Source organism: Python bivittatus, unplaced genomic scaffold, assembly GCF_059951505.1.
Source record: "Python bivittatus isolate LINGU-HERP-01145 unplaced genomic scaffold, Pbiv_v1 ctg000060_np1212, whole genome shotgun sequence".
NCBI lineage: Eukaryota > Metazoa > Chordata > Lepidosauria > Squamata > Pythonidae > Python > Python bivittatus.
Window position 1 is genome coordinate 234,558 of NW_028277044.1, and position 27,980 is coordinate 262,537.

At 41.0% G+C, this 27,980-nt stretch overlaps 1 protein-coding gene across 1 annotated transcript; it reads right to left on the reverse strand.

The window, feature by feature from the left end:
• Window positions 1–2,406: 2,406 nt before the first annotated feature.
• Window positions 2,407–27,767, reverse strand: RAP2A (RAP2A, member of RAS oncogene family). The gene is made up of 2 exons (XM_007428389.4): window positions 26,982–27,767; window positions 2,407–9,932 (listed from the first exon to the last, which is right to left on the reverse strand). Exons 1-2 carry the CDS (start codon window positions 27,293–27,295, stop codon window positions 9,695–9,697), a joined length of 552 nt encoding a protein of 183 aa, XP_007428451.1. The 5' UTR covers window positions 27,296–27,767; the 3' UTR covers window positions 2,407–9,694.
• Between the last annotated feature and the right edge of the window lie 213 nt (window positions 27,768–27,980).

A 27,980-nucleotide genomic window follows, 5' to 3' on the forward strand; every position in this document is an offset into this window, starting at 1 on the left:
CGTAAGGATTTTAGAAAAAAGTATCATCTTATAGTCGGAAAAATATGGTAACTGGATGGCACATAATCATTAACAACACTACATGTGCTTTTGTGCACATTTCTTAATTTGTGAACCACATTGCAAAATTCTGAAAAACTGATTTTGGCACATAAAACTCTTCTCATTTGTATATTGATTGGCAAAGTGTGAACTCCAATGTACAAAATGGTACAAATATGAAAATAATTTGAAGTTTGAGTTTAAGTCATTCACTCAGAAACCATTTCCAACATTTTGTTTCAGATATAATTCCAGTGAGGTTGTTTCAGGAGGAAAGTTTTTCAAGTGTTCTGTTTTAGGTGTTATACAACCAAACCTAACTCTGCCCCACACCCCCTTCTTATTCACAAATGACAGAATCCTTCCTCCTTATCTTACCAGATGTGTTTTCAAATGGAAGTTAGCATGACCAGAATGTGACTTATAGTCACAGGATAGTCTGAATGGACAAGTGTGCTGGATAGGTAGACAGAATTGGAGCTCTGCAGACTGTAGATTCAACAGCAGAGCATTTGGCCATGGGGTGGGAGTGGGGGGTACAGAATATTACCTGACAAGCAGCTACCTGCACAAAGGTATGAAGTAGCATTTTTTAGTCTTTGCCATGAGTAGCTTGTAAGAGTTACCACATTCAGCGCCAAACAAAACTCTCACGAAACATGGGTTCAGCAAAAGAAGTTTACTCTGGTATAATGCAGATAGATACAAACAAAGCCAGGGTTGGCTTGGCACAGATTACATAGTGTTTTATAGGTTCTCCATTCCCACGCTTCTCTCCATTGCCTGGGTTACTGATTGCCCGCGGTATTCTCCCCCTTGCCCAAATGGCAGATTCAGCCCATTTCTTTGTCCCCCTAGATTGCTGTCCTTTGTCTATGGGGTTGTTGCATTCGTTGGGCTTTTCTTCTGCAGCCTAAGCCAGGAATTCTTGATTGCGTGCTGATCGCTGCACTTCTGCGCTGCTGCGGTTTGCTTTGCCTGGGGTGCTTGAGGGAAGCCGGCTGCAATACAAAGTATCCGCTCCTGCCCTGAGTTAATCGCGCCACCTGTTGGCAATTAACTTGTGGTGAGTCCCACTTCCTCTTTTCTGCTGCCTGTGCCTGAGGCAGTGAAATTGACTAGGGTGGTGAAACTGAACAGCAGCATTGCCGGCTGAATCTGACATACCGCCCCCCTGAAGAGAGACCCCCCCCTCTCTAATTGGGCTTACCATGGTACTGCCCCCGATCTGCCATAACTAGGTGGCCTTTCCTAGTGCTTTGGGGGCTCTAGCCTTACTGTGGCTGGGTTTATTACTGGCTGGAGGGGTCCCCGAGGATTCCCCTTCTTTCCCTTTGTCATCACACAAGTTGAGCAGCTGGCCACGTGCACCCCCGTGTCCTTCCGGAGGGATGGCCACCAGAACTGCCTGCGCAGGAGGTGGAAGGTTTTGACAAATCCACAATATCCCGCATTTTCATCGATGTGCTCTCTCTCCAGCACCTCCCTACGGCAACACTCCGGCACATAGAGTTTTCCCTCTATGCCTGCATGAACTCGGGGAAGTCTTCCAGCTCTGCCGCGTTGGCATCGTACAGGGGGACGACCCATCTGGCCGCCTGCCCCTCCAACAGGTCAGCTATGTAGGCAACCCTCTCCCCGTCATTGCTGAACAGGTGCCCACTCCGGTTCATGAAGTTCCTCACCTGCATGAGGAAGCAGGGCAGTTGCTCGGGATCCCGAGAACTTGCTCTTCAAGCTCCTGAACCAGAGTGCCTCTGCTGTCCACTGGTCCTCCATTGCGCCTCCCGCGGGGGTGGCTGCCATCGCCAGCCTGGACATGGGCCCCATGGTGGCCCCTGCTTCCACGCCGACCTCTGTGGCTGCCCCAGCCGGGGCCCAGGGTCCACAAAGCAATGCCTGCAGCATGCCCTGTATGGCTGCTAGCTGCCGTTGGAAGTCGCTCTCCATCTGGGTCAGCCTCTCTTCCAGCTCTCTGCTCCTGGACCCCGAGCCACAACTTGTCATGACCCCATGTCTTGTCGACCCTTTGGGCCCCATCCCGACGCTGAATGACCACCTGGCATCCCGCAAACTGGCTGTGGGTGCTGGTCCTCTCCCCTTGCTTGGGACTGACCCCGCCATCGTGACCTCCAGTCTGGGCTCCTTGCCACTCCACGAGCTCATGCCCTCACCATCCCCGGCCATCTTCTGGTGAAGTCGATCGGGTCCCTCAGTTGCTCTGTGAACAAAAGTGTGAGCGCTTCTCAGTGGGTACTGGGTAGTGCTCAAGGGTGAACCCTGGCTTTATGTAAGAGTTACCACATTCAGCGCTGAATAAAACTCTCGTGAAACACGGGTTCAGCAAAAGAAGTTTACTTGGGTGTAATGCAGGAAGATACAAACAAAGCCAGGGTTGGTTTGGCACAGATTACATAGCGTTTTAGAGGTTCCCTGTTTCCACGCTTCTCTCTGTTGCCTGGGTTACTGATTGCCTGCGGTATTCTCCCCCTCGCCCAAATGGCAGATTCAGCCCATTTCTTTGTCCCCCTAGATTGCTGTCCTTTGTCTATGGGGTTGTTGCGTTCGTTGGGCTTGTAAGTTTTGTAGACCTGAATCTCAGAAAATCCAAAACCAGGAATTCAGGCAGAGGCTGTTAAAAAGAAAACAGCTCTTTAATCAGCCGAGTGAAGAGCTGGGTGGGCAGCAGACCCAAAAAGTTCTGGGCGCTCCACACCAACAAGATTCCAAAGGCAGTTTTTATAGCATTGCAAAGACAATAGATTGCAACTAATAAGGCAGTTTAAGGCAGTTTGAACCAGTGTTCCCCCCTTTACCCTCAAGACCTTTTCCCTGCGCTCTCCCCCCTCAAGATCTTCTGTGTACATGTCCTTCAGGCAGTTTCTTCCTAGCGCAAGCAAAATACAGAGGCAGATAGCGAGAGCCAGGCTAAGAAAATTCCCCCCCTCCTTCCTTCCTTTCAGGCTTTTCTTCTGCAGGCTAAGCTGGGAATTCTTGATTGCGTGCTGATCTGCTGATCTCTGCGCTTCTGCACCCCTGCGGTTTGCTTTGCCTGGGGCACTTGAGGGAAGCCGGCTGTGATACAAAGTATCCGCTCCCGCCCTGAGTTAATCCGCCGCCACCTGTTGGCAATTGACTTGTAGTTCCGCTGACTTCCCCTTTTCCGCTGCCTGTGCCTGGGACAGTGAAATTGACTAGGGGTGGTGAAACTGAACAGTGGCATTGGCTGTGCCTGCTGAATCTGACACAACTAAAGCTATGTTGCCTTACAGTCTGATGGGTTATGGCCCCTATTCAGCAAAACCCTTGGCAGCAAGGGATGTTATGCAGGGGAAGGAGGCAGCAGCAGCAGCAGCAGCAGCAGCAGCAGCGTCAGGGAAGAGTCAGCCTTCCAGACAGCTGGTTCAACCTCTGATGTATACAGACAAACATGTGGCAATAGAGTTGGTACTGATTACTCTGCAGCTATGAGAGGGAGTCATGGACAGAGGAAGCCTTTGGTTTTTTTCCTCTGCAATTGCTTGGAGTGGAAGAGGCATTACTGCAGAGAATGTTGCCTCTGCAATCATATGCAACTTGCTCTCAGGATCACAAGGAGCCTAATTTTCCAAGATGTGAAGAGGGATTGGGGAAAGGCCAATAATCAAAGACAACAGGTGGGAGGAATGGAAACTGGCAGCAAAAAAATAAGTTCAATGAAGGCTAGGCCTACCCGATCAGCATTGCAACAATCTGGATGACCAAATTTGGATGGCAGCAACCCCCCCCCCAGAAAATTCCAATTCTTTGCTGCCATATAGTGGGAATCTGGATTTTTTTATAGTCCAAATAGCTTGTCCTGAGTCCCATAGCTGAAAGCAGTTTTATTTTGATGAAACAGGTCAGATTTGTCTGAGTTTTACTCTATCAAACTGCAGACACTTCAAGTTCAGGACACATTTTCTGTATCATACGTACCCCTACTGCCTCAATAAGCATTTTTTCCTCCACAATGGGGAAAAACTGAAATTTAAGCCATGCCAGTTCATTCAATTGAACTGAGATATTAATTCTAGCTAATATAAATGTTGTCCTGTATATTATAAAAATAATTAAAGCTCTATAATAGGAGTCACCACTGCAGCAAACAGAGATTCTGTCTTTCTGCAGGTCGAGATCAAAGACTTGCAGTTTAATGTCTGGGTTGGCCCTCTTGGGTCCTGATGCATCAACAGAGATCACAATAATCCAGGTCTAAGGCTATGCTTTTTTTCCAAGAGGAAGTCAACACTGGCTAGGATTACCTGGGCCAAAGAGCCATCTGAGACAAATTTTAGCTAATACTTTTGTTGGTAGGCTCTCTCATCAGCCTCTACAAGGAAAAGCATTAGGTTCATGGTGAAGAGCACCCAACATAGCTTATAAGAACTTGGGCTATTTCTTCCAATGCTTTCTTGTCTTTACAAGCACAAAGCTGAGCACCATAAAGCAGAGAACTCAGCAACTTGGCCTTGAATAATTACAGCCAAGATAAAATTGCTGCCTGGTGGCTAGCAAACTGAATTACAGCATAGGAAGACTTCTGTTTCTTTTCCCAAAGCAGTGGTTTACTAGAAGACTCTTACATACAGTGGAACCTCAGTTTACGAACTTAATTCATTCCGTGACTCTGGTCGCCCCTTGAATTGGTCGCAACCCGAAGGAAATTTCCCCATAAGGTTCAATGTAATTACCGTTAATCCGTTCTGGTGTGGAGGACAGGGAAGCAGCTATTGCTTGGAGGGAGAGTCCCCCTCCCTATGACCACGTGTCAGGGGCGGAAAATGGCCGCAGACGTGTTGGGCGGAAAAATAGCTGCGGACCACATGTCGGGTGGAAAATGGCCGCGGACCACATGTCAGGGGCGGAAAATGGCCGCGGACCATGTGTCAGGGGCGGAAAAATGGCTGCGGACCGTGTCACGGGAGGGAAAATGGCCGCATATCCTGTTCGTACCCCGAGGCGGAGTTCGCAAACCGAGGTAAAGTTTTGTGGCCGGACCTGGTCATAACCCGAAAAGTTCATTAACAGAGGCGTTCGTAACCTGAGGTACCACTGTATTTAAATCTTTGATGTGGGTGCCATTTATTTTCCAATTGGTAGAATTTCTGTTATATTGGTATTCTGGCAATTGTAGTGGTTGTTGCAGCCAACTGGTTTCTGACAGCGCCCTTAATCTGTTTTCAAAGCTTGGTGCATCCACTGACCCTCCAAACATTGGAGAATCCTGTGTTAGATGTAAGCCTGAGAGTAGTAGTACCTGGTTCATATTTCAAAACCATTCCTACACACTTTTCAGCCTTAGAACAAGGTATTAATGCTTTAAATACAAATATGAATACTGACATGGCAACTTTTTTACAGGCCTGTGCTCCAATTTTAAGATTTTCCTATATTGCCTAAAAGAAAAAAGTTGAATTTGTTTCATCATTGGCTTTCATATGTTCTGTAAAGGTTTACTGGAGTAAATAAGCAATGCATTTTCTTTTTGTCTTCTTCAATATTTACAAGATGAAGAAACATTTTAAAAGACCAGCACTGTTGAAAACATTATAGAAATGTAAATTTATTTGTGAAAAGGGGAAGGGAGAGAACAAACAAGATAATTTGGTCTACACTACTCTATACAGGTACTTTTGTTTGCAACACACATATTAATACATGGAAGCAATGCTACTTAGAGCCCTCCAAAGGGACTTGGGCCAAAACTGGCTGACTGAATAAATGGATTCAATTATCAAATGCAAGACCAGCTGATGACTGTGTACAATTAGCCACATTTGTCAATTTTCACAGCACTAGCTGTAGAATATACAGTTCTCACAGCAGTCTTTGGTGTCAGAGGACTCACATGACTTAAGAACAAAAACTATCCAGTACTTACTGCCATCATACATAATGATGGATTTTAGCAGTACTGGCATGACAACAATGCAACAGTGAATCAACATCAGTCAGTGCAAACTTCCTTCACTAAAAATATATGACAAATGTGCTCCTTTTCAAAGAGGCAGGCTAATAAAGGATATCTGAATTCTGAAGAATTGAAGAATGTAGTTGGCTTTTTACTTTATTCTTGAATAAAAAGGAATATGAGAAGACGATCCAACAGACATTTCATTAAATAAATTTATTTGTTAAAATAATTTAACTCCAGATACAACTGCTGAGTTTGCATTGAGTTCTATGTACAATTTGATTTATTTTGAAATAGTTTGATTTAAACAACTGATACCTTATAAAATGTAATGTTTTTTTATTTATCAGTTGTAACAGAGATCAACAATCAATTGTTAAATATGTTTATTCAACTCTAGAAATCACAAATTGTCAATGATTAACTCTAGTTTGCAAAAACACACTGCAATCCCTTTTTAAAATCTTGATCAAAAACTCATAAAGGAATAATTCACAATAAAATCCTGAAGTTGCCAAATTTGCTTTATCATGGAGTTTTGTAGTTATTTCAGTTATTTCAGGTGTACATTGATGAAAGACCATGTGTCACCTCATCCTAAGCCTTTAGGCAGTATATGTGACAGAAAATAGTAGCATGCTGGCTGACAAAAAATAATGCCAATTTTAAAATAAAGGGATATATCTACTGTCAGTACTACCAGATGAGAAAATCCTCAGAAATTGCTATCAGACAGTGTGTTTGCATGTGTACTGAATCATCTTAAAAAACATTCTGAACAGATGTTGGATTTGCTTAACCAGTTTCAAAGGAAAAGAGGAACTGACAGCTGCAGAAAAATACAAAGCTCTACACAAAGAAGAGTGGGTCTTTGGATGAACTGATAATATTTTAAGGCATGTTAGCCCTCCCTCCCAAGTAATTACTACTGAATCTGATTAGGATGCAAAATGGGTGCAAAATTCTTGACAAGCAACTCCCAAGGCATATAATATTGCTGAGCAGATAAATGGGAATATATCACCATTACTTTATAGAGTTACAGTTTGTATGCTTGAATAATGACGTATATTCAAGGTCACAGAGTCAGAATGACCATGTAGCCCAGATTAATATACCTGTTTTGACCTAGTTTTTAAAACCTATGTTCTGGGATAGCCAATTGCAAGATGATCTTTACTAACACAGTGTTGGCAGAAGATGACAAAGTCACCCACTGTTACAGATTGGGGAGAAAGGGTAGGGAACTGACACTCTTCCATTGGCACTAGGAATCTCTTTTAGCTGCCACTAACTCTGCTGGTCTAAACACATGACATGGGAGAGAGGGAATCCACATAAACATAATTAATGGTAGCCTTAGATATCCCTCCTGCTGATTTAAAACATTTTGGTCAAATATACTACTCAGTGACAGAATCTTAAGTAACATATAAATGGTTTCCTGGAATTAGCATATCACCTACTTTTGTGTGAACGTATGTTGTTTAGTCTGTAAAAGAACATTATGCAATAGGAAGTACTTGTTGTTTTTTTTTCCAAAGAACACAAAGACCTCCTATCAAAATAGTGCCTTGGCAAAAATTAAAAAAAAAAAGCCATTTATGCCCCTCATTCTTCTTACATCAAATAATCTGACACGTAATACAGGACATATTTTTGGAATCAGTCAGTGTAAGATGCAATCAACATTCTTTTATACCTGTTTATTCCACTTTTATTTGATCAGTGAAATTATTTTTTTCAGACAAAGCTACTGCTGCATAACATTTCTTCTAAAATAATTTAGAGATTGTAATTCATAATTCTTACCTTAATAGATGGAGATATGAGATGCACTAAAGCCCAGTAATTCCCAAAGTGGAGCAAGCAGTTTGGGAAGGAATTACATTTCTAAAATAGGACCTCATGTTTAAATGACAACTCTTTACTTTCTTATGAGGGGACAACAAAGGCAATTACAGCCAATAATCCATCATTATTGTTAAAAACTGATCTGATCTAAATTAAATGTGTTCTACTGTGTAAGATATAAAGTGGCCAAGTGTTTTCAATGTTTTTTAAAAAGGCTTTTAAAATTCATTTGCTTTTGATACCCTTTAGATTGCAGTTTGTTTTTCTGCTGATCGAGGCAAGTTATCAGAACTCAAATTCATTACAGCATTTGTAAAAAGTTGCACCCACCAACACACTCACACCCACACACAGCACATACATTCCTTTCCACTCATCTACACAAAAAATTACAGAGCTACTTCACAAGATTGAGAGACCAAATTGCAGGATAGTATTTGGACCATAGGCTCAGTGATATTGCATTTTAAAGGCCAATTTATCCATCAAGGTCCATTATCATTCCAGCATTTCAATCTTAGACTTTCTGATTGGAAACTTCCTGGATTGTAAAACATAGTAGATATAATTGGTGCTGTTAGTCATGCAAATTTTAAGTATTTCACTGCTATTTAAATTAAAATCAGAGGCTGAGCACCATTTAAAAACAATGTTTTCACTCACTACTTGTCACAGCAATAACCAGGGCAACAGGATCACTTTATGGCAGCACCTGACTAGCATGTTAGGCAATTGAAGACACAAATCCTTTTCTCATTCCCACATGGAATTAAAATATTTTGTATTCAACTTCTGAGTCAAAGTAATTCTACACAGTTAACCAGAATTGCCAACATTAAAGATATAAAATGGCAAAATTAAATTCCATAGCTTAATCAGGATATCACATCAAAGTCACAGCCCTTAAAGGCAGAAATAAATTGGTATCCTTAAACTAAAAAATGCAGGATGCTTTTACAGCCCCCATGAGGTTTCTGCAAAAAGGAACATCTGGATACAACATGGCTTCATTTTCCTTACAAGGTGGTACTTGTTAATGTGCTAGCAATGCTCCTCATTAGTAAGGCCAAACAATTCTTTTTACCCCATCATGGCTGCTTCTTCCTGGATCAGTAAAGAGATTAATGCATTTCCTGCTCTATAAAGCAAGGGCTGGTTTGGTTTCTTGACTGAACAGCAGCTGAAGCAATCCACCATTTTTCTGAGCAACAATGCAGAATATTTAACACATTCTAGTGTTTCAATGTTCTCTTTACAAGCTGTTGAATTTTTTTCAGAGCTTCTCTCTTTACTTTCAAGTACTGATGGAGTATTTTCCTTTTCGCATTATGGGATAACAAAAATAACGAATGTAAAGGAAATAACAGAGAACTACATCAGTTTGCCAATAAATTTACCAACACTTGTGTCAAAAATGAAATTAGCATATTTGACTGATTTGGCCACAAGTGATGAAGTCCTGAAATTCAGTAAGTAGATACATTTTGTTAAATTTTTACTTATCAGTACAGAATATGCAGAGTGCAAAAGGTCTTTGCTGGTGCTCTCCTTTTCACCAAAAACATCTTAATTTAAAGCAGTAGCTATTACCTGACAAGCCAACATGCACTGATTGTGCTCACCCTGTAAATCTGTTGGCTAAGCCAGAGAGTAGTACATGCAGAAGTTGTGCTGCAGGCAAGTGAAGCTTATCCTCAATTTTGTAGTAAATTGATCAATATCTGTGTTTCATTTGGAGGTTCAGTGCTACTCCACTTTGGATTTTAGCCGAAGAGAACCAACTTTAAATCACAAAGTGAAATAGTCTATTCTGTCACCTTATCCAAAATACAGCAAATTAGGTCCAATTCCATCCTTGGAATGCTATTGTATATTACATGCAGAACAGCATGGGTCATCCTTATCTGGTTGAGAGGCATAGTTCATCTGCCTGACAATCTCTGCAAAGAGCTCATCGACCATTGTTTTGCTTTTAGCAGATGTCTCCATAAAAGGACAACCCCATTCTTCAGCCAGAGCTCTGCCTTCACTTGATGAAACTTCTCTCTCACTCTCCAGGTCCACTTTATTTCCAACCAAGATTACAGGCACCTTCTCATATCTGCAATTAGAGGTAAACAAACAAGGTTGAAGTCTTTTGCCATCTTTGCAAAAACAAAAGCAGTCAAAATTGCCCATGCTCTCAGCCATTAGGTCTTTAGCTTAGTCTTCTAGGAATGTTAAACTTTGCTTTATTTAATAAATTCCAAACTGGAGGACATATTATTAAAGCCTTATTCCAGAGGCAGGCATTCAATCTCAGAACTACTTTTTTGTAGTACCCAGAAACTGTGATTTATTTATTCACATGCATGACTCTGGGAGGCTTACAACCATTAAAAACGTCAGCAAAAAACAAGAAGATACAAATAAGAAACAAAACATATAAAACCATATTAAAAACGTAACACATTCAGTGGCCAGGTTACCAAAACATTCAAAGCGTTCAACATAATCATCGATCACAATCACATAACATCACAACTGGATCCCCAAGCCTGATAGCAAAGCCACATCTTCAGGGCTTTTTGAAAGGTTAGCAGGGTTGAGGGCGAATCTAATCTCTAGAGGGAGGATGTTCCAAAGGGTAGGCACCACAGTAGAAAAGGTTTGTCAGATGACGCTCCTTAACAGATGGGACCTGCAACATGCCTCTCCTGCTGGATCTGATGGGATGGGTAGATGTAACTGGGGAGAGGTGGTCCTTCAAATAACCTAGCCCTGTGCCATGTAGGGTGTTACAGTTTATTACCGGCACCTTCAATTTGAACCCAGAAGCATACTGATAGCCAATGCATCTCACAGAGCAGAGGTGTCATATGCACTGATCAAGAAGCTCTCATAACTGCCTGCACAGCTGTATTTTGTACAGCTGCAGCTTCCGGATGCTCTTCAAGGGTTGCCTCATGTAGAGTGCATTACAGTAATCCATTTGGGAGGTGACCAAGGCATGAGTGACTGTTGAGTGGAGCTTCCCAATCCAGGAATGGGCACAACAGTCTTCAGTCCCACCCTAGCAAGACTGAGTGGCTTTGGGTTTTGGGGCCTCCTGGTTCCAAAAACTTACTATCTCTTGTTCTGGATAGGATGGCACTACCTCTAACAGATGCTATGCGCAATCTGGGGGTCATCCTGGACTCACAACTCCTGTTTAAAGAACAGGTGGCAGTTGTGGCCAGGATAGCCTATGCGCAACTTTGTATTGTGCACAATTCAAACAGTTATTTTAAAAAAAGGATGGTCAGAACCTTCACAAAACTGAGACAAGATTAACTTGATTTAATTTTTGGATCCAAAACACACAGCTTCTTACACATCTTAATCAAAATACTTTTAACACATATTTTTAAATATTTAGGTATTGTCTTGTTATCCTGTGCATTTCAACTGAATACGGAAATTCAGTATCCAAACTCCAGGGCAGGTATGCATTATTTTGTACACGCAAGCACTGTCTAAGTATTGTACACATCAGCATGATAAAAAGTAGGCAGCCACAAGACTGACTCACTGCAATTATTTTCATGAATGCTAGTTTAAAAAATGAAATGACACTGCAATCTTTTTAGAATTCTAATTTTGCAGTAATCAACAGTTTCAGTGCTCCAACCAGCAAAATACTGTTTCTTAGTATAAAAGCTTCAGTAAGCTAAATAAAGGAACTACTGCCAACATCTCTATAATGATTTTTGTAAATGTTTTAGGATAAACAAGTGCAATGTTTGATATACTGTATACACATTACGGTAATTTAAAAACACAACAGTAATCTTTATTCCATAGAAGGTGGTTCATGCATGAGTATAAATGTGTTCATTTATTATTTATTGTAGTGTATGAACCCATCCATTATGGTTTAGCTTTAAGTGCAAGCAAGCCTTATTCAACAAATCATGGTTAAAGTCCCTGGCTTAGCATTATCATTACCAATATGGAAACTTTTCCACCTCCTATCTGCTTTGTCGTTTGGGATATGGTTCTTCTCCCCTTGTATGACGCTTTGGACTGATTATGCTATAGAATCACAGAGGGAATCTAATCCAACCCCCTGCTCCATAGAGCTTCTCTGGCAGATGACCATCCAGCTTCTGTAGCTTTACCCACTGGGGCAACAGAGGTTATCTTTTGTACAATAACCATCTACATATCTGAAGACTGCTATCATCCCTCACCTCAGCTGTTTTTTCTCTAGGTCATGCATCACCATCATTAATTTTTTTATCCCACTTTTTTATATATAACACAAGGCAGCAAATATACCTAATACTCCTTCTTCCTCCTATTTTCCTCACAACTACCCTATGAGATGGGTTGGGCTGAAAGTGAGTGACTGGCCCAAAGTTACGCAGTCAACTTTCATGCCTGAGGGAGACCTGAAGTCACCGTCTCCTGCTTTCTAGGTCAGCACCTTCACCACGACACTAAGCTGGCTCTCATACCCAGATCCTTTAGTCATTGCTCAGGGGGCATGGTTTCCAGACCCTCACCATCTTGGTTAAACTTACGGAATCTGACCAAAGCACAATAGAGTGAAACAATTTCTTCCTGCAAACTGAACTCTATGTTCCTGATAATATACCCAAACGCAGTATTTGCCTTTTTAGCAACTACTTCACACTGCTGCCTCATGTTTAACCTTTGGTTGCTACAGGCACCCAGATCTTTTTTATTGCCAAGCCATTCTATACTTGTGCTGTACATGTTTAATACCCAGATACAGAACTTCATCTTTCTCCCTGTTTAATTCCATCTGATTCATTTCAGCCCATTGCTCAAGCCTAACAACTTTTAAAATGTTCACCTAAATATTAGTTACCCCTTTCAGTTTTATGTTATCTCCAAACTTATATTTGCTGAATAGCACAGGATCCACAGCAGACGCCTGTCCCCCAAGCTGAACTGGAGCCATGCTTTGGTTGTGGTCACTCAGCCAACTGTGAGTCCCTCTAATAGTAATATCACTTGAGCAACACTTTACCATTTTATAAAGGAGAATATTAGTCACAAACTTTGCTGAAGTCCAGGTACACTAAGTACACACAGCATTCCCCTGATCTACTAAGCTAAAAGAGAAAGAGGTGGTTAGTCTGACATGAAGTGCTTGCAACAAATCCATGCTGTCTTCTGTTAATGCGTATCCAAGTGCTCTCAAATGTGCTGGTTGAAAATCTGTTCAAAGGCCTTCTGTCTTCTGTGACCTCACCAGTCATTCAGTTCTCAAAGATTTCTCAAAGATTAGCAAGAGCAGTTCTGTGATCACCTTCATTAGTTCCTTTAGTAACTAAGATGTAATCTATCTTAGTAGCAAAATAGGAATTAAAAATTTCTACCTTCTCACCAACACATGTACCACTTTGTAACTTTCTCCATGCAACAGATCTATACTCTCTTTGGCTTTCCTTTTATTTCTAACATACCAGATAATCCCTTTTTGTTATTTTTGGTATCTCCCACAAATCTCAGTTCATTCTGAGCTTTAGCTTTTCTGACAGTGCTCCTAGAGTTTCTGCAGAAGACCCTGTATTCCACGTTGTTTATCTGTCCCTCTTTCCATTTTGTGTACATGTCCCTTTTTCTTATCAGTTTTTTTAGATATATATCCACATTTGCCTCTCCCATTTTTCTTTCTTGTGTGGGCCTCAGTATCTTATCCTCTAGAATTTCCCATCCTTGCTGGGTCCTTTTCTGTTTCAGAATGCAAAAAGAGTATTTTTCAGAAACATTTGAAAATCAGAAATGGTTAGAGGTATAAATGTCTTCAGCAACCTATGAATCACCCTCAAGTACATCTTTTTACTTTAAAATACTGGAGTGCAGAAATTAACAGAGCCTTAATGTATATTCCTATAAAAATAATCAATTTTATGCAGAGGACATAAAGATGTAAATATTTCTTCTTGATGCATCCACAAACAATGTTATAGTTGAAAATAATAAAACCAAGCATGCCTCCTGAAACTTGCATGTTCTCACTTGTTAAGGAGTTGCAGTTGGAGTACATGTAGTGACAGGAGAATTGTTCATTTGGGAAAAAATCACTTTGTTCTTTAAAGGAACACCTGTTAATCCTGAAGGACAGCTGCTTAGGTTTGCCTTCTTTTTACACAAGGATGTTATATAAGAAAAATGTTCATACAAGAAAACTCTTTCTATCATGATGCCAGTTGCCTCATATCAAATCAATGTCAGCATAAACTAAATCTTATAAAATAAAACAAAGTGCAGCAGGCTGGGTGAAGAAATTGATGTGTCTGGACATAACCTACTGTTTCACAAATAAATCTACAGCAAATCTTGGCTCATTTTCTCTTCATAGTTAAACAAGAATTTCATAACCCATCTTATTACAGCTTAAAATTTCACAGTGTGCAGCCCATTTCCCAAAGCCTTAGCTTAGCATTTACAGAACCTATAAAATGCTTTAATCCAACCAGACTACTCTTTTCAGAATGCAGAACCTCCCTCATTAGTATCACTTGTTCCCTCTGAATCTCCAAGTTACACTAAGAATGGCACTTGGACTCACTGCAAGGGGCCATTCTGGTCCCCAGAAAAGGGACTCAAGAGGTTAATTCCCCTATTATAGTCAGAAGGCAAGACTTAGATTTTGCATCCTGTAGAAGGAATTCTTTCAGCTGAGAAGAAAATCATTTCAATCTGTATTAATTTGCAAGGAAAAAAACACACCAGAAAAAAGCAAACATCTGCAACACACATTTCCAATATGTGAGTTCATAAAAAAGAACAATAACAAAAACCTGAAATGCTTAGTTGGAATGGGACTATCAGGTCCTCTGTAGAAGAGATTGCTTGAAGACTGCCTCTATTGAGGCAAATTGATCTATCTTGTAATGGTTAATAAAGGAAGTTACCTCTGCCCAACTTGCTACTTTACAGAAGTTTGTCAATGGGATTCCCACTGCCAAGGCTGTGGTAGCTACTGCTGCTTCTCTGACAGAGTTACTTGTTAAGCCAACTGGCATCTACTTGCTGCTAACCATGGCCATACATTCTCTGATCCATCTGCTAAACAGAGAACTAAGAGAATTGCCTCCCTGCTTTTCCTGTTTGTAACAGACAAATGAATTATTGGCCTTCTTATCTCCCAGTATAAACTTGAGGTAAATTCTTAAGGTTGTATGTACATCTGGCTTGTTACAAATGTGTTCCTGGGATCTAGGTTGGGATTTGGACAGAAATTTAGTAACACTGTCTCCTATGAAAGACAACAGTGACTTTAGCATGAAGCAAGGAACCCCTTGTCTTGTGAAACATATGTAGATCTGTCATTGAAAAGGCGCCCAACTCCCCTCCCCTCCTGGCTGAGGTCACTGATACCTCAAAGGTCATTTTCCAAAATAGATATATTCTTTAATACAGTCACAGACCACCTCAAAAACAAAAAGAAAACAAATAAAAATGATGATGGGAATCTAATCTTTATCAAAGGTAAAGTCCTAATACCAGTGTATGATGGGAGAAAGCAACCTCCTCCCTCCACCCCACCCCCAGTGCTTGGTCATTTGGATACCAGGATAGTTTCCAATATAGACATGGCAATCCAGCCTTCAGGTACTCCTGTTCAAATTCCAGCCACATAATCGATGCCATCCCAGAATGGATTCCTGTCTCAGTATGTCAGATCTTATCAGCAGATGCCACAATTTCTCCTTGCTCATTTCTACCAACGAAGAGAACCAAGGCCTCTTTGGACAAAAAGGAGCAGTTAGAATTACTCATGCCCCAGCTGTGGCTCTGATGTAAGGGCCAATGTCAGGTTTAGCCCAGGGAACTCCAGGAGACCATGCAGATTCAACCCAGCAAGATTTATTAGCTACAACCTCTATCAAGAATCTTCCCAGACTGGAACCAGTTCCCAGGGTCAGTCAGTAAACACAGCCTGCATTCCTCAGAGAGGTGCCAGCCTCATCCTCTTATCTCTTCCCCGCGCTTCAGGAGACGAAAGAGGATTCTTCACTCCCCGACTCTGGCCTCCATTCCATTCCATCACAGCCAATGCTTCATGGATCTATTACAATGCATCTTCTGCTTTATATTCCATGGCATCTACCACCACCTCACTTCCCCTTCTTTGCATCACCATCTTGACAATGAGGACTACAATAGGTTTCCCTGAATAGAAGGTGCTTCTATTCTCTTACTCACTGCCTACTGAGGAAGGAGTTTTATACTTGATGGATTCAGACTACTCCTTTCTTATGATCCCTGTGAAAAGATCTGGAATTGAGACACTAAGGTTGGGGGGGGGGGGACATTAGGGACACCCCTGCTATGCATTGCTTTCCCTGTGACTTATTATGTGCTACAATAATAATACATTGATTCTCATTACCTTCCTCATTAGATGTAAAAAAGGTCAGCTTTAAAAATACTTTGCTGGCTACTTTGGGTCTCCAAGTTCTCACCCTAAAACTGCTCTTACTCATGGTCTGAATGACCTATTGGGTGAGTCTCTGAGGCATCACACAGTTTCTACTCCTGTCCACTTGTCTGGAGTTTAGCTTCCATCTCCACACTAGGGAGATGAGTTGGGTAAGATGTTCCTTACCTCCCTCCTGCACTTGACTCTGTATATCTAATAAGCCCGTTCTCTCTTCTTTTTTGCTCCAAGAATGGCAACTAAAATATTCCAAAGACTATGAGGTAGGAGAAGAATGAGAGACACCCCAATACTTTCATGGCCTGGTGCTCTCAACTATCTCTAGACTCTTATTTAAGGCAGAATAAAATTCAGCTCTAAGCACTATCTTTCCAGTCTGGGTGTGGCCAACTGCAGAACAGAATCTTGTTGCCCAGGAGTTGGGGTTCCTGTGGCCCTTTGCTGTATCTAAACAGTTCAGCTAGGACTTTTCCCAGTCTAACTGGGTTTGCCCTCTTTCCTTTCATAATAAGCCCATTTTGAGCTTCTCAGGTCTTCAACCACCGTGCTGGTACTAGGGAAGAGGCCAACTTATCTGTCAGAGCAAGATGAGGGGATGATTGGGCCACTGTCTAGCTTCCTTGCTGGAGGCTGCTGGGGTGAGCTACTGTCGTTGTTGGTAGCTTCTACCTACACCTTTCCATGGCTTTTCAGGCTAAGCAAACAGGCAGCCACTGATAGTTGCGGGGCAAGAAATTGCATCTCCCCTGAGTGGGAAAAAGGAGCCCATGACTTGCACATCTTCCTTCTTGCTGCCACGTGGGATCCATTCTCTAACTCCTTGAGGCTGGCAAAAAAAAAAAAGGCTGGCATCACCCCATCTGCAAAAGGGGCACTGACCCTACATTCATTGTGCCATGTTCTAGCCACCCTATGCAGGATGGCTATTGTGTCATGTTCTAGCCATGAACACTGTATGAACATTGTGCCATGTTCTAGCCATCCTATGCAGAAGCAGGAGAGTCTACAAGCAGCACAGTGAAATCAGAGAGCACCCTGTCCACTTCCTCAGAATCTATAGGCCAAAAGAAGTCTCAGATAAAATAGCTAGATAAACCCCAGCTACCACATCAGATATCATACTTGACTAGGAAAACTCACCTCAGGAAGTCAACAAAGTGCTGTGCAAAATGGCCTTACACATAAGAACCCTCGTTATTTGGAAAAGTCTGCCTGTAGTTCACATACAGTGGGGCAAAAAAGTATTTAGTCAGCCACCAATTGTGCAAGTTCTCCCACTTAAAAAGATGAGAGAGGCCTGTAATTTTCATCATAGCTATACCTCAACTATGAGAGACAAAATGGGGGGAAAAATCCAGAAAATCACATTGTCTGATTTTTAAAGAATTTATTTGCAAATCATGGTGGAAAATAAGTATTTGGTCAATATCAAAAGTTCATCTCAATACTTTGTTATATATCCTTTGTTGGCAATGACAGAGGTCAAACGTTTTCTGTAAGTCTTCACAAGGTTTTCACACACTGTTGCTGGTATTTTGGCCCATTCCTCCATGCAGATCTCCTCTAGAGCAGTGATGTTTTGGGGCTGTCGCTGGGCAACACGGACTTTCAACTCCCTCCAAAGGTTTTCCATGGGGTTGAGATCTGGAGACTGGCTAGGCCACTCCAGGACCTTGAAATGCTTCTTACAAAGCCACTCCTTCGTTGCCCGGGCGGTGTGTTTGGGATCATTGTCATGCTGAAAGACCCAGCCACGTTTCATCTTCAAAGCCCTTGCTGATGGAAGGAGGTGTTCACTCAAAATCTCACGATACATGGCCCCATTCATTCTTTCCTTTACACGGATCAGTCGTCCTGGTCCCTTTGCAGAAAAACAGCCCCAAAGCATGATGTTTCCGCCCCCATGCTTCACAGTAGGTATGGTGTTCTTTGGATGCAACTCAGCATTCTCTCTCCTCCAAACACGACAAGTTTAGACCAAATCGTTCTACTTTGGTTTCATCTAACCATATGACATTCTCCCAATCCTCTTCTGGATCATCCAAATGCTCTCTAGCAAACTTCAGACAGGCCCAGACATGTACTGGCTTAAGCAGGGGGACACGTCTGGCACTGCAGGATTTTGAGTCCCTGGCGGCATAGTGTGTTACTGATGGTAGCCTTTGTTACTTTGGTCCCAGCTCTCTGCAGGTCATTCCCTAGGTCCCCCCGTGTGGTTCTGGGATTTTTGCTCACCGTGATTTTCTGGATTTTTTTTTCTCATTTTGTCTCTCATAGTTGAGGTATACTATGATGAAAATTACAGGCCTCTCTCATCTTTTTAAGTGGGAGAACTTGCACAATTGGTGGCCGACTAAATACTTTTTTGCCCCACTGTATCTATGTTTGGCTGATTAGTATTTCCTCGTGCTAAAACAGCCACGTCAAAATTGAGAGCATTTTTCCCATCTAGCACCAATCCTCTAGAATCAAGCTTAATACATTGTTCCAGAGTTTTGCCAAGTATTCTTGTCAAGCTGACCAGTCTACAGTTACTCAGGTCTTCTATCCCTTACTTTCTGAAGAAACAACATTTGCGCCTTTCTAATCTTCTGGCACTGTACCTGTCCTCTGACTCTCAAATGAAAAATCTGGTACTGGAGTCTTAAACTCATTTATGTAGCCAGGTGCTCCCTAATTTTTTTTTTACTTATCTTGGGTTCCTGCTCTCTCTTTTTGCATCCTCCTTTGGGGATAAGAGCAAAGCATGGTAGGAACTGAGAAGCTCTGCCTTCTCTCATCACAGATTATCACCCTACATTGTTTCTTAGAAGCAGGCTCATTCCTTCTTTTTACTTGGTGAAAGGCTTAGTGAAAAGAGCCCCTTATAATATTGCTTTGTGCTTTCCTTGCAAGCCTACGTTTCTTGTGTTTTAGTCTTTTGAACTTTCTACAAATACAGTGGATTCCTGCAGAGGGCAGGCAGATGACCAAGATCCCTTCTACTCTATGGTTTTATGTCAGACATTCTCTCTAAAAGCAGTAACTGGGAGCTTATTTTTAAATGAACAGAAATTCAAGAGAAACATAAGTTCTGTTTCACAGAATACAGCTAAGAAGTCCATAATGAGCAAGGTACCCACAACACTGCAAGAGAAAATAGCATACAGATGAATTATATTAACATCACACAGTTCAGAAAAATCTCTCAAGGTGTTTGCTTTTTAAAAACTTTATCCACAATATATTGTACCATTAAATAGAGTTGCAGAGAGTAATTAATTCAGGTTGAATAACATACATGGAATACCAAGGAAATGTTCATAGAAAATTTAAAAACAGCTAAACTACTTCAAATGTTGAGAAACCAGATATCAATATTAGGTATTTGGAGTATGTTGCAGCCCAGGAATTAATTGGATTACATGTATGTCAACCAAACTAGAAAAACAAAATGTCAATCTCTCTTCATATTAGTCGCATTCTTCCACATGATCAGGAGGGGGTGGTAGCACCTTTTCCAACTAACAAATTTTATTAAAAGGCTGCAGCTCACAAAAGTTTATGCCTTTTAATAAAATCTGTCAGTTGGAAAATGTACTATCAGGCTATTCCTGATTTCTTGCTACCACAGACTAATAGGTCCTTCCTCCTACAGTATCCTCCACATTATGCAATTGATTACATCCTGCTAACTTTAAATTGTCAAGCACCTAAAATTTAATGAATTCTACATATCCTGGCTATACTTATACATACTGAGAGAATATATATCCAACCCCATCTATCATATATGAAAAAGCACAGTTGTATATAGTAGAAATTCATGGATAAGTAATTCTTGTTCTGCTTAACTCAAATTAGATAAAATGTTCAAATGCATATTGTACAATGTTTTAATCATTTTATCTGGAAAAACCCAGATATCCTGGGAAGTCCAGAAAGGGCAAAAGTCTATGCTAATTAGAATATTTTTCCCCAAATATCTTTTCCTAACCTTCACTCTTTGCACTGTGATAACAAATTGCGATTTTTCTTACAACTTACATTTTCCTCCCCTGCAGTGAGTAAGCTCGTGGTAGAGCTTCCAGGGCTCAGATTTACTGATTATCTTCAGGGTATCTAAAGTATTTTATCTTTATGCTTGTCCCTGATTATTTGCTCTGCTGCATAAAAGAAGAGTTTTTTCTATGGCTTTTGCAAAAACTAACACTGGAGAAACTATTTCAGCTGGAGCACCTATTGCTAAGCAAGAGCACCCAGAGAATTCTAGGCAACATAGCCAAGAGTCTGGTACCTTGTAGCTTTCTACCTTCTGGTACCTGTGTCTTTTTCCAAGTAGGTGATGTGAATAGCAACTGGGAAAAAGCTTTTACAACGATGTATCAGCATGTTTACTTAATGCTCTCTCCAAAAGGTACATAGGGAGTCCTAATTGTTACGTATTGGTTAACAGGTGTAATTTGCAACTACTGACTGAATGCTATTCTTTATGCCTGCTGCTTTTATACTATCTTATTTTGCTGCTTTCTATTATTTCACTATTTAGTTTTACATCTGCATTTTAGTTTTATTGTTATTTTAGAAAATTGCTGGTTGAAAAGCAAGATATAAAATTCAAGAAAAATTATTAAAAATCATTTGATGTATTTAGTGTAGTAATATTGATTTCAAGTTATCTTTATCTATTCTGTCTGTCAATATATTTTACTAAACATTTCTAAACTTAGTAAAAGTGACCCATAATGTTGTCTTGTTAATGGATTGAAGAAGTTCTTAAAGAGGAATGGGCCAAAATGTCTCCAAGCTAATATGATCAACAGATGCAGGAAAATGTTTAATTTAAGTCACTGTTCCTACAAGAGGTGTCACCAGTTAGTGAATATAAAGCTTCACATACTTTCTCCAACAAGGACAATAAATGTTGGCTCCATGTCTTCAGTGAAGACATGGCATAGTACATTGTGTTGGGTGTAGCTGGTTTAACAAAAACTTCTTTATCCCCCTTACCTTTATTAATAATAATATCTAGATGAAGCTCTGTTCACATTGTAGGGCCTAGTATTCAGGATTACTAATAGTTCTAAAGGATTCCAAAATGTTCACCACTGTAAAATACAAAGAATCTATTGGTATTCTGCAACAGACAAGTGGAAGGATAACCCTCAACCCTTTGTCTGATCTTTCTTGTAAAAGATAGAATGAAGCACTCCTGGGTGGGCCTTGATATTCTGTTGCACACTATGGAGATAATGCATATCATTTTAAAACAAAATGTAATTTACTCCCAGCTTATTTCTACCCAGCTTGCAATGAGAAAGATTTTAATAAGCTTTGTTTAAAAGTTGTACAATGTGCAAAAATATATCACTAACATACTTTCCAGGCAGTTGGCAGATACTTGAAAAAAGTTATTATTTACATTTATATTCCACTATAATCCAGTTAAGGATTCTCAGTGGTATTTTTATATTGCCTCGCAAAAAAACAGTACGCACAATATTTTAAAACTGGTTCTACAAGGTATACAAATATTCTCCCAAATAAACAGATTTTTTAATCCTGCTTCTGCAAAAGTAATTCACTTAATCATTTTTTTTAAAGGCTAAAAGGATGCATCACTTTTAACTTTGCTAAAGCATCCAGAAGATTTTTTTAACCACATAGTAAAAACAAATTACTACAGGGACAAAGTTCTTAAAATTTAAAAGTCTTCTTTAGGCACCCTTCCTCTTAATCTGTTTATGTCCAAGTAATGGCACAAAACTGCTGACTCACGTTTTTATTATATTTCACATTATTTCGCAGCACTCTATTTGGTACTGAAGCCTACTAGGACTTAACAATATTTAAAATGCAATTCTCTAAATCTCTACACAACAGCAACTCCCATTTAGTTCTATTACTTCTGGATAAATATTTACTGCTTTATTTTGAGTTATAACATGCTTGTAAAAAAAAATCATTTAAAAATGATTGAAAATAAAATAATTCAGAATATTCAGAATATATGTTGTTTTCATTATTCCAAATAGTAATTTCCAATGTGAAATTATGGAAGAGACTTGTCAGCCTCCCAGGAGACCAGACAGGAAACATGACAAGATGAGCTAATTCTACTTTATTGTAAGGCTACATTAACAGAATCTTGCAAGCCTGAAAGTATAAATCTCCTGTTGTCTCTTTTTACAGCCTGATAAGTTAGGGCGGATCCTTTCTGAGTTTCTTTCTGTGCCCGTTATTCAGTCCTCCCCCTTTTATCTGATCACTCCCTAGGCAGCATCTTTTCCCCTCGCCTCTCACGGTCATTCCTACATACCATTACAAGACCGCAGAAGCTTTTTTCCCCCTTTGAAAAATTAGAAGGAATACAGGCAGTCCTTGCTTGATGACCACAATTGGGACTGGAAATTAGGTCACTAAGTGATGTGGTCGTTAAGCAAATCATCATGTGACCAGACCTGATTTTACCACCTTTGTGGCAGTTGTTAAGCGAATCATGCAGTTCCCCATTGATTTTGCTTGCTGGAAGCCTGCTGGAAAGGTTGCAAATGGCAATCCCGTGACCCCTGGAACACTGCAACCGTTGTAAGTGCAAGCTAGTTGCCAAGCACCCAGATCGTGATCATGTCACTGCGGGGGCACTGCAACAGTCGTAACTTTGGGCACGAGTTGTAAGTCACTTTTTTAGTGCCGTCGTAACTTCAAACGGTTGCTAAACGAATTATCATTAAGCACGGACTACATGTATAGCATCTATGGAAATAAATACTGTAGAGCAAGTCTAGTAGAACTGGAAATAAGGACAATGGAGCTTTCTGATAAGAAACAAATGGAGCAAAACAGAACACAATAATTGTATTCTTAAACATCCTACATTACTTGGATTTGAGTAAGGGTCATCATCAGAGATTTCATACCACCAAGATAGCACCCAACTGGCCCACCTCTACCAGCAGTGCTTCAAATGATGGTATTCTGTTTTCCACCATTACCTCAAAGGGTGAGCTCAGGACTACACAGATCCTGGTTCAAGTCCCACTCAAACATGAAGCTCCCTAGAGGAGCCTAAACAACCTCAGAGAAATGTGAGAAGGTAAAATCAGAAGAGGAGCGCATACCATCCATGCTGCTTTAACCTCTTAGAGAAAAGGTACAATATAAATGCAATCAATCTAGTTCTGGGGCTATTTCATCTTGTTTCTTCTAAAACCTAAGACTAAGGATTGATTTTAACTCCCTCTGAAGCTTTTAGAAAACTAATTATCAAGGCCATAAGTATTTTCACTTGATTATTATTGGCTATGAAACTACCACTTTAACACTGATGTTACTAAGGGTTACTAAGGGTACTAAGTTTCTTATTAAATTGTTCTGTTTCTAAAATATAAAATGTGTGTGGGTTAGCCTTTTACATGCTAACATTCATGCTTTCTTGTAAATTGCTTTGAGCATAGTGCATATGGAAAAGCAATGTATCCATAAAGTACACAGTCACATACATACACCCACCACACTATTCCCATACAGTGTTAATAATGCAAATATTATGTAAAATACAGTAAAAGAATAAATAGTGGTAAACAAAAGAAATTGGAGGCAGGTGACAAATTAAAAATAACTAAATCACATTCCTGAGCTATTTGGCTGTATTGAAATTTCTTGTGCGAGGGGAAACCACCTTCTCAATAAAGAGAACTTGTACTTACTCCAATTGTGAACTGCACTACATTGGCATTCTGGAAGCTGACTCAACAAAGAGCTCTCCTAATAATAAATTGGTTATTTTTTAAAGTTAATTTTGCATTTGGATAAATTTTCTTAAAGGTGCATGATCTCTATTTCTGTAATTTTATAATTGCCTAAGACTAATGAAATGGGGATGAACATTTATGAAGCAAGAACAGCTGCCACTCAGTGGTGGTGTATACTGACTACTAATCCCCTTACCAACTCTATTTCAAGTGGCAGTGGGAAAGTTACAATAAAAGATTACTTTGGCTTACATTATTATTTCCCTTAAATATCAGATTCCTAAACACCCAACTATTACTTAAAAAAAGAAAAAGAACAATGTGTTTTCAGGTAAATAAGCAAGATTAGGAAGGAATCTTATGTTGCAACTTCCAGGTCTTCTTAAGAGTCACTGTGGGGGATAACACCATGGCCAGGACAATTATATATTTTAAAGCCAGATACTACAGTTGATCAATTATCTCCAAGAAAAAGAGAGTTATTGCTAATAAAATGACTAACAAAAAGGAGAACAGTATTAATGAAATTAAAAAGAGAAGTCCAGTCCTATATTAATGCAAAGCTCAAAGTATGTCCCTAGGTCTTTCAGCAAGATCCCACAAGTATAAACATACATAGTAATGGAATATAATTTGCAATTCAAACTCAAATAAACATAAAATTAACCCATAGTGAAATTCACCATAAAGATTAAAACCTCTAAATTTTCCTCTTACAGCAACCAAAGATACATATTCGTTACAAAACTGACCTCAAATTAAATAACAACTACATTTTAAATAACACATATATATACCAAACACTCACTTACGAACTGGGGCAAGGGAAGAACAAATCCTTGAATCACGAATATGTACCTTTTAATGTCTTTCAAAACCTTAGTAGTTTGACAGATACACAGCAACCCACCTGAGCACTTAATGACATACACTGCCTAATATTACAACAATATGACACTGTTGCTTGTATATTTACTAAAAATTCATATGTGTCAAAAATCCCCAAAATAGTAGACTGCAAAACTGAACAATTTCTCAGAATGTTTTTTCTATCAGTTGTTTTAAAATCTGTACTGTAAACTTACCATTTCTATTTTTGTACCCGGAAGAATGCCTGAAACATGCTGGGCTCCATGTTATATACTTGAGATATCCACTTGAGATTTCTCTTCTCCCCCACCACTCCAAAATAAAATGACTAACACACTCGAAGAAGGAGCTTGAGCACAACTGAAAGTAAAACCTGGATGCGTTCCCTTCCATGGTGTTACCCAAGTCCACATGCAAATCACTGCTTTGGAGTTCAGGGAATTTGCAGCATGTGCAACTGGGTGCAGCTCCCAAAGCAGAGTTTTTCCCCAGATGATTTGTCTGCTTGCAACACTCTGCTTCCAGGTCAGGGACTCCAGTCTGGGAGCATGGGAAGCACATCCTACATTATACACTAAATTTTCACTTTGTATCTTCTTGTCCTGCCTTCCACAGTAGAAGGGGCAAAAAACATTTTTTTTAGCATTTCCAAACTTAGGGCCCTCCACAAAAGCTGGGGCTGCAAGATGACCGTTTATACCACCCCAATTTAAATGACTGTGAGTAGCAGACATAGCATCTAAATACTCATAATACCCAACATTAATACAATTAAATGGCTGTCCACCATTCCTCCCTAAGGGACAAAGACCTGAATCATTTCACTAGAAAAGACAAAAACTGAAACTTTTCTTAAACATAGTAATAGTGATTTTTCCCTTCCTAGTTGCACTCAGAAGTAATATTTTGTAAGTTGTAAGCAATGGGCAAAGCACAAGACTTTTCAGTGTGAAAAAGTAGATTCTAATGCCATTTTATGCAACTCTGCCAGACAACCAGGTATATACATTTCAAGTATGAAGAACAGCAATATTCAGCTATAGTCTAACCCTTTATATCCCTTTGAAGCATTTGTTCCAAAATTAACAATAGTTTTGATGCTTAATTCAGTTTTATAGCTTTTAAAATTGCATTAAGCCATAAAATGAGAAATCCAAAACAACTTATTCAATGTTAAGGTAAAGAATTCATTTATGCACACATCAGTGTAAACACAAGACAATAGAGGAACACAAAGTGCTGTACAGATGTCAAGATCCATGCAGCAGAAAGCTTCAGATTGTTCAAGATCCATATATCAAATTAGCATGAAATGAATGCAGAGAAACAACATGTGGGGAGCTGCAGACATGTATAGCACTCTGAGGGGCATGTTGGAGAAGTTGTGAAGGCTGTTGGAGATGCCACACAGAGCACCGGAAGTAGATGGAAGGAGGAACTGAAATCTCTGTGTGTGCGACAAGAATTAAATATACACAAGGGCAGAGAGGACAGATAGATCTGGACTCAAGGCGCTCTGTGGATGAATAACCATAAAATAAAAGAATAAGAATGACAAGATACATCACTCAACGTGAATGACAGCATATTTGGGTAATAAAGAAATGGGTTAGACAATAGTGACTGTGAGGTGCAGATCTCTGTAAGAGGCAATAGGCGAGTCTCTCCGCAGTATTTAAAGAAGACTAGCTGCAGGCAGGGATGGATGTAAGCAGGCGTGAGTCAGTATGATGCTGAATCAATGGGGCTTACATCACAGAGGCATTTGCCCAGGCATAACATTTTGATATATGGAGGTAGGGCAAGAGGAACAAGAGGAATCATTCCACTGACCAACGGAACTGCAAAATGAGTAATCTGTACAGGGGAAAAGCAGATGGAGTTGCAGAAACAAGCCATGTCAGAAGAAGGAAAGGATGGGCCCAAGGCTTTCTGCAAAGCAAACAAAAAGGCTGCTGGGCAAAGGGGAAATAACTGGCCACCCAGGATCCCAGGGAACCCACGGAGAAGGAGGAGAAGAAGGAGAGCGGGATTCGGGTGGGGTATTAGAGGGAAGGAAACAGGAATCTCGCTGAGTTAAGGCGGGGTCTCCACCATCCCCCCTCACCTCTTGACGCGGATGATCTGGTCGCGCATGGGGCGGATGTCCTGGAAGCTCTGCTGGTTGACAAGGCTGTAGACCAAGATGAAGCCCTGCCCGTTCTTGATGTACAAATCCCGCATGGATGCGAACTGCTCGGTGCCGGCTGTATCGAGGATCTCCAGGACCGACGGGGAGGCGTCTACCTCGATCTCCTTGCGGTAGAAGTCCTCGATGGTGGGGTCATACTTCTCGATGAAAGTGCCTGTGACGAACTGCACGGTGAGCGCCGACTTCCCCACCCCGCCCGAGCCCAGCACCACCACCTTGTACTCCCGCATCCTCTTCCCACGCCAGACTCTGTTCGCCGCCGCTCATCCGCCGCCTCGGGCGTCACCCCGCTGCGGCCGCCTTCGCCGACACAGCATCTTCCGGCGCCGCCATGGCTTAAACGAGAAGGGAAAAGGGTGGAAGGGAGGCAAGGAAGGGGAGCGCTTCAGCAGCCGCTGGCCGAAGGCGACGCTTGCCGATCGCTGGGACCGCCTTCAGGGGCCACAGCAAAGGCGGCGGCACTACTGCTGGCGCTGCCAGGGGGCACGAACTTCCCGCCCCCTCATCGTTCGTAACCGAGGGAACCACCAACCGGACAGAAGCTGGGGGTTCCGTCATGTGGTTGGAAAGAACTCGCCTCCACCAATCGCCACTGCCGGAGGAACTGAATGACACACTCTCACTCTTCCTTCCTTTCTTCTCTCTCGCTTTCTCCTCATTTTCTCCACCCTTCTCCCACGTGACAGAGCCGTTCTTTCCCATGGTAGCCTAGGAAACAGAGGCCCGCCTTTCCTCCCCCATATACCAGTGCAAGTTTCAGGGCACGTGGCTTCAAAGCAACCTATCGAGAAGGGCTTCCCCTCACAAGCATAATCGAGCGATCCAATCAGCAGGTAGGGCGCTGCGGCGGCGGGACGCGCGGGGGCGGGACCGGAGAGTAAAAGAGTTTCGGGTTCCTTCTTTCTCCTCCCGGTT

Bases quoted from the DNA above. Each gene is read 5' to 3' on its own strand.
- RAP2A (XM_007428389.4), bottom strand. From the start codon at position 27,295: ATGCGGGAGTACAAGGTGGTGGTGCTGGGCTCGGGCGGGGTGGGGAAG. The intron at 9,933-26,981 runs GTGAGGGGGGAT...CTCTAATTGCAG, and splicing joins CAGATCATCCGCGTCAAGAG to ATATGAGAAGGTGCCTGTAA.